The 7,281-nt window shown below is 36.1% G+C and overlaps 2 protein-coding genes across 2 annotated transcripts; both read right to left on the bottom strand.

Annotated features, from left to right (window-relative positions):
* Positions 1 to 495: 495 nt before the first annotated feature.
* LOC140874372 (putative disease resistance protein At3g14460) lies at positions 496 to 2,160 on the bottom strand. Its single transcript, XM_073277658.1, has one exon. It carries the CDS (start codon positions 2,158 to 2,160, stop codon positions 496 to 498), a length of 1,665 nt encoding a protein of 554 aa, XP_073133759.1.
* A 107-nt stretch (positions 2,161 to 2,267) lies between these two features.
* Positions 2,268 to 3,050, bottom strand: LOC140874371 (putative disease resistance RPP13-like protein 1). Its single transcript, XM_073277657.1, has one exon. It carries the CDS (start codon positions 3,048 to 3,050, stop codon positions 2,268 to 2,270), a length of 783 nt encoding a protein of 260 aa, XP_073133758.1.
* Positions 3,051 to 7,281: the final 4,231 nt, after the last annotated feature.

Here is a 7,281-nt window from a genome sequence, read left to right as displayed (position 1 = left end):
AAACTCAATGCATAAACATACAATATCACTACAAAAAACCGTCGATCAGAAACCGACAAATATAACAAAAAACAAAAGTTAAATAGGTCGTATGACCACTTCAGTAGCTTTTAGATATTGAATCATGGTGACTGAAGTTTGAAATTGCCCGTAAAAAGTATAACACTTGATTTTAAAAAAGCTAAACATTCGAAATTTGATAATTTTGGTCTCAATCAAATAAAATTGTTGTTACGTGCAACGCACGTACATTTTTTTAGTATATATATATATATAGAGTTCTTTTATGCCCAATTCCATGCCCACCATGTATAAGTCAAATCGCCAATTGAGCTGCTTCAATAATCTGTAATCTCCCCTGTACAATAGACAAAACCAACACCATGGTTACTGGTTAGCCAAATTCAATTTTGTTTTAATAGGCATGCCACTTGAATTAAACATGTTGTACCTGAACATAAAACTGATTGTGATGAACCAAGAATTCACTACTCGTTATGGAAGCACCATTGCTAGGTTTGGGCAGTCACTGATATTCAAATTCGGATGGGATCTCAAGTTTATAGGCACATTTGTCAAACTTGGGCAACCATGAATTCTGAAAATTTGAAGGAGAGGCATGACATCAACTGTATTTGTGAATTCCCAGTTGATCAATTTATCCATGTTTTCTACTTCGAAAGATTCCAATGATGGGAACTTCTCTGTACCATAAAAATTCTCATCGATCAACTCCAAAACAGGCAGATTCGATATATGAAAAAACTCTAGGGAAGGAAGCTGTCCAAGAGGTGGAAGACTATCACAATACTTGAGCCTTGCCAAGTGAATGCGCGTAATTTTGCGACTTGGATCACTGAGCCAAGTTGGATAGAATCTTCCACAATACTTCTTAATGGCCAATTCTTTCAAATTTTGATGAGGCCGAAGATTTTCGAGAACCGAATCATGTAGATTTTGTGCCTGTTCTAGAGAACCCTGAGAAAAATTTCCCAAATCCACCCATTGTAGCTCGAGATTGTCCAAAAACAGCTTCTCGTGCAGCTTGGCCTCAATGGCCTCTGCAACATCTGTGACTTGATCCATGTTTTTAATGCAGAGTGATCCCCTCAGTGAATTCATATTGCTTATTTGTGCGATACCATTTTCCTTTTTGTCTCCGACTATGAACGCAGAAAGAGCTTGGAGTTCAGTTAGCCTTCCAAAATTTGGTGGCATATGGACAAGCTGTTCTATTATATCCAAATCCAGATGTCGTAATTTGGAGATATTTTTTGTGTCTTCAGGAAATGCTGTAATTTGAGTGCAATTTTTTAGTTTCAGTGTTTGTAAAGCAAAAAGACGACATATGGAGTTTGGTACTCTTGAAATCTTGTTTTCTGAGAGATTAAGATAACGAAGAAACTTCAAGGGCTTAGAAGAACTGATGGTGAATTCACTAAGGCCAATTCGAGTCAGATCCAACACCCGCAAAGATCGCAAATGGGAGAAAAAATCATTATCTAGCTGTCCCCCATCAGCACCATTCTTATTGATCATCAAAAATGTCCTCAACCTTTCATTTTTCTCCGAGGCCTTCAGATGTATTGGATTCAAACTATCTCGAAGCATCGACAAGTGACAAGTATTTCCAAATAAGGGGTAGTCATCTGACATGTCAATGACTTGGAAGCATATATCACTAGAAACCATTTGTGACATGTCATGGATGAGATCATGCATTTTGTAGACAGTTTCATTCCTTGCATTTGTATCTTGTTCGAAGAACGACCTCAAATAATGATCATCGAAATACTTGCTTCCTATGTCTTCCAATCTCATTCCTTCTATGGGTCGAATGAACCCCTCTGCCATCCACAAAAGAACGAGTTCCTCAACTTCAAACTCGTGATTTTTGGGAAAAAGAGAACAATATGCAAAACATTTTTGTAGCGCCGGGGGAAGATGGAGAAAACTAAGCATCAAAGCCGGGAATATTTTGTCTTCTGGCAAGTTCCACAGCTTACTGTTCAATATACAAAGCCACTGGTCTTCGCTGGATCCTGAATTTGACAATAAACTTCCCAATGTCTTGGCAGCCAAAGGTAAACCTTTGCATTTTTTTGCAATCTCTTTGCCGATAGATTTCAAATTCTCTTGTTCCTCTACGGAGAATAACATTCTTTGTTTCATCAAATCCCAACAGTGCTTGTCCGATAAATGTTGGAGAGAATGTGTTTTATAAGATCTAACAGATTATGAAACTTTGGCACTTCTTGTGGTCACAATTATTTTACTTTGGCACCATATCTTAAAGGAAAGTAAAATTCATCCCAATCATCGTTATTTTCAGTCCAACAATCGTCCAAGACAAGCAAAAATTTAAACCCCCTAATTGACTTTTGAAGAAGGACTTGAACAGAATTCAAGTCGGACAAAGTGCAACTATTCCCTGTCAAAGCTTCTATCATATATTTTGTGATCTTAATCAAATCAAAGTTCATCGAAACAGTGACCCACATTTTCTTCTGAAAATTGGAGTTTACCAAATCATCATTGTAAACCAATTTTGCAAGGGTTGTCTTACCGATTCCAGCCATCCCCACTAGCGACATTACCGAAAAGTTACCCATTTCTGGTTCATTTGCGAGCAAATTGATAACACAAGCTAGTTGTTCAGCTTCCCTCCCAATAACATTATTCTCATCGATCAGTGAACTAGTGGATATAAAGTCATGTATAGGCGACACAATGCTGAATCTATTTTTCATGCTTTCAATCATCAGTAGTCTCTCCATTTCTTTAGCAAGAAGTTCCAACTTGTTGTGCAATACATTTATGTCATGAGGTAGTGTCAAAGTACTTGATGAAAGAACAATTTTACGAACCTCGTCTCTTTCAGCGGTTCCCACAGAACCGAAGGTGGAGAGATGTAACGAGATGTCATCTAGAAGAGCATCGGCATCATAAGAGAGTTTTTTGATATCTTCGAACCATGTTTTCCAAGCATTGCTTCCTCTCGTAAACCTAAACGGACTACACTCCACGCTATCTACCAAATCTTGAACCATGAACATAGTTCTTTGCAACTTTCGGAGCTCATCCTCAACACCCAATATCAGTTTTATTTCATTCCACGCGTACGACCCGAATGATGCCAACCTCTCCAATGCAAACGCAAATGGAGCCGACCATTTGCCATATTCTTGGTCAAAAAATCAAGAAGGGAGTTTTGCCACCATGGAGTTCCCGATTGAAGGGGAGTTTTGCCAATGGAGGAATTTTTGCCCGATGGTGTAGGTACTTTAGAAATTATAAATCTTTCTTCACTCTTTAGCAGCCATATCTTTAATTTTCTTGACCCAAATATGTCACAATGGAGTTGCCGATGAACAGTATTGCAGTTTTTCTTATGGAGGGAGTTCGAGTTTTGCCGAAGGTACTGTACGGACTATTCAAATTAGATAACTTTTTTTATTAGTGGAGTCTTATTTACCCACCAAAATCTTAACAACAAAATTTAATATTATCCCAAGTTTTACTTTGCATATATAAAAATAATATTGACAATTACTTTTACAAAATATATAAATTATTGAGATGTAAAAAAAAATTGATTGTGAACACGTTGTTATTTGAGTGGACAATGGATCCATGAGATCCACCTATCCGGGTGGTCAACCCATCCGAGCAGACGAATTACAGACGATTTGGTTGAGAATAAATCTAGCAAGCGAACTAGATCAAATTATAGTAAATTAATAATATTTAAATACTAGGATATAAATTATTTTAATTTAATCTAGACTAAATAAAATAAGTGATTTTTTTATGAATAATTAAACTAATTGAGATAAAGGAAATTATTCTAAAGCAAATATCTTAAATATTAAATGGCGGTTTAAGTTCAAAACAAATTCAAATTTCAATAAAATGACTGAGAACACAACGATATCAAACATCAAATTATTTATAAGTATTGGACTTAATCAAGAAATAATTTTCTAAAATAACGACGAAATTTCTTATATTAAATTTTAATATATTTCTAGAATTAATAATTTCATTTACAAATTACAATCCAATTATTTTTAATTGAATATAATTTAAACAAAAAACTCACTTAACAACTATAGAATTTCAATTTTTTTCCTAAAATCGTACGCTGAAAATAGGTATTATTTCTAGTCGGCTTAACCATATATTTCTCAATATTTATTTTTTAACCTATTTTCATTCTATTCTCTTTCGAGTCAAGACTAAAACATGATATTAATTGGTCAGATTAAAAGCAATAAATCTATGCGAATATTAATCAAGAGCATAAAATAGAACAAAACATTAACTAATCCAATGCATGGACAAAAATCAATAGTTTGGCGCTATCGTAGCACCAGTAAAAACACGACCGCTCCATAAAATAAAAACAAGAAAAAATCTAACGTTTTAATTAACGGTCACAAAGAAATATAAGAAGAATGAGAAAATCTCAGTGGTGGCGCGTGAAGTGCGTCTTCTTTCCTTTGCCAATCTCAGTGATGGCGTGTGAAGTGCACCTTCTTCCCTTGCTCCAAGCCCAAGCCGTAATCTTGAGAAAATGTCAAATTCCTCCCAGGTTGTGCCAATGATTTTTTTTTAATATTCCATTATAAAAAAAACCATCAAAATTTCTTTTTAGCCCAAAAGAAAGTTTCAAAGTTATCCGAAATTCCGCGTGTAAAGATGGAATTTTATGTGAAAAGGCATAGGCTCTCTGTTTAAAGATGGAACCCACGTACATGGTCTTGACGTGGGTCCGTGCACTAAATTTATGCAATTTTTCGAGAATGTTTTTACAATGGTGCATGGACCATGGTCCAGACGCGACACAGGGTCTGGACACCTATTTTCTTAAAATCTTTTGCATTCTTCTTTAAGATTTTTCCTCATTTTTCGGATGAATTCCGACATGGTATTGTATAGTTTGACTTTATTTTTAGTTGTCAAGACTTTATCCTGCGTGAAAACATTCAACCAATTGTTAAGTATGCTTGTTCTATGATTGAATGTTTTATGTAGCATTAATTATTTGTGTATTTATTATGTCGCGAATATTATGTTGCATACATTATCACGTTGAGCCTTTATCATTGATATAACCAGTAGAGGGTCGCTCATCCTCGTTATATTTTGTGGATGAATACCATATTTTTGGATCCGGTTATGCCCACGTTGTATGGTATGGGAGTACCTCCTGATGCGACGGCCTATTGTGCTACATACCATGGCACCTTTGACTGAGCAATATTCTACTTGGATAGGTTTCCTGGTACCTTCCACTTGTATTTGCATTCATAGCACCTGTATACTCTTACATTCCTATTGGGAATTATTTGCTCACGTCCATGGTATTTCTTTGGACACCCCATTTCACGGGGCAGGACTTAGGTTGGACGGACCGGGTGGTAGCGGTCGTTGAGTTGCAGGGTGGATTTTATCGTTTCAAGTTTTCTGTATAGAGACTTTAGGATTATGTTTTCGATGGAGTTGTATTTGATTCTTGATATATTTATTTGGGAACCGATTTTTCTTTCGGTAGTATTTGAGTATTTAAGTTTCCTATTGTTTCTTTTGATTATCTTGTTTAGGTTAATTGAATGCTTAAGCTTTGGTTTGTTAGTAATTCCGGGATGAGTCACTAAATTTATGGTATCAAAGCATGCATTGATAATTGGTGATGAGTTATGACCCAATTTAAATTTCTCCGGGGCCTAAGCCTAGTCACTTAATCCATTCGGGTCTCATATTATTTAGTTATTTATTTGGACACTTTATCAAGTCCTATAAATTTTTAAAAGCCCATAAAAGGCTCAAGCCTATGAAACTCTCTGACTATCTATAAATAGCTCAAGTCCTCTCATTGTTAAGGTACGTTCTCGACAGTCGCATGCTCTAGTTCTCTATAATTTTTATTGGGCAAATACTGACTTGAGTATCGGAGTGTATTCGCAGGGCAACCCCCGGCGCTACTCACTTTGCTTTGTGATTCAGGTAACAACCCACGAAATTTGGTTTTTGGAACAGTTCGAGATTAATCCGGCTATTCAGATCTCCAAAAGCTACCCATATTTTCTCTAATCGGGTAATATCTTTTTTTTGCTACATTAGCTTGGCGCCGTCTGTGGGAAATTGTTCACTGTATCATTGAGAATGCATACTCCACCACAAACATCTCAAGGAAATAATCGCAATGGAGACCTACCTCCAATCTCAAAACCACCGTCTGGATTTAGTTTCACGCAGGATACGTTGACAACCTTAATGGAAGAAACAGCCGCATGTGCAGCAACTTAAGCGATCGCTCAGTTCGTGGAATCCCATCAACGCCAAAGCACCGACAAGAGATATCATATAAGAGGGCTCTCATCTCATGATCCCGGTAAAAAACCCAAATAAAACTAAGTCTAAAGTGAATGACAAATATCATGAGGGGAGCGAGAAAAATACTACTCCTAAAGAGGGGGAAGCAAGTGCTCACACAGTTCACGACGTCTCTGACAAAAACAAAACCACTAATCGAACCCGTGGAGATGAATCTCACACATATATAACTGGAGATAATTCTTTGGCAATCTTGCCTATACATCGGAGCCCGTTCACTAACGCCATTTTATCTGAAGAATTTCCTAAGGGAGTCAAAATCCCTAACCTACTTGAGTTTGATGGAACTAGTGATCCTCAAGTTCATATTGACAAAATCTACGCGAAAGCAGATTTGTATGACATCACAGATGTTGCTTATTGTAAGATATTCCGAACAATGTTATCATGGCGAGCTCTCAAATTAGAAAACTTTTTATTATTAGTGGAGTCTTATTTACCCTACCTATCCAGACATTACCCCATGATAGATTTAAGGATGATCATTTATTAATACCTGCGGGGTCCACTAAAAAATAATGGACCCTACATTTATTGATAAATATCAACCATTAGATGCATGTTAAGGTAGTTCCAGTATAGGTAGGATTTATATAATTATATATAAAATAACAACAAAATTTAATATTATTTATATTTTTATCCCAATGCATATATAAAATATTTGACAATTACTTTTACAAAAATATAAATTATTAGGATGTAAAAAATCTGATTTTGATGTGGTTAGAAAACCTGAAGAATTCAAGTGATTGATCGATCCGGGTGAACACGTTGTTATTTTAGTGGATAGTCGATCCATGAGATCAACCTATCCGGGTGGTCAACCCATCCGAGTAGACGAATAATCGACGATTTTGGTTGAGAATAAATATATCAAGT

The sequence above is a fragment of the Henckelia pumila genome, chromosome 1 (genome assembly GCF_033568475.1).
Source record: "Henckelia pumila isolate YLH828 chromosome 1, ASM3356847v2, whole genome shotgun sequence".
In the NCBI taxonomy this organism is placed as follows: domain Eukaryota; kingdom Viridiplantae; phylum Streptophyta; class Magnoliopsida; order Lamiales; family Gesneriaceae; genus Henckelia; species Henckelia pumila.
Note: the sequence above shows the minus strand (reverse complement) of the source record. Positions and strands in the feature narration are given on the sequence as shown.

What these genes read in the sequence shown, in the direction of transcription:
- LOC140874372 (XM_073277658.1), bottom strand. Translation starts at nt 2,160, where the DNA reads ATGTTATTCTCCGTAGAGGAACAAGAGAATTTGAAATCTATCGGCAAA.
- LOC140874371 (XM_073277657.1), bottom strand. Translation starts at nt 3,050, where the DNA reads ATGGTTCAAGATTTGGTAGATAGCGTGGAGTGTAGTCCGTTTAGGTTT.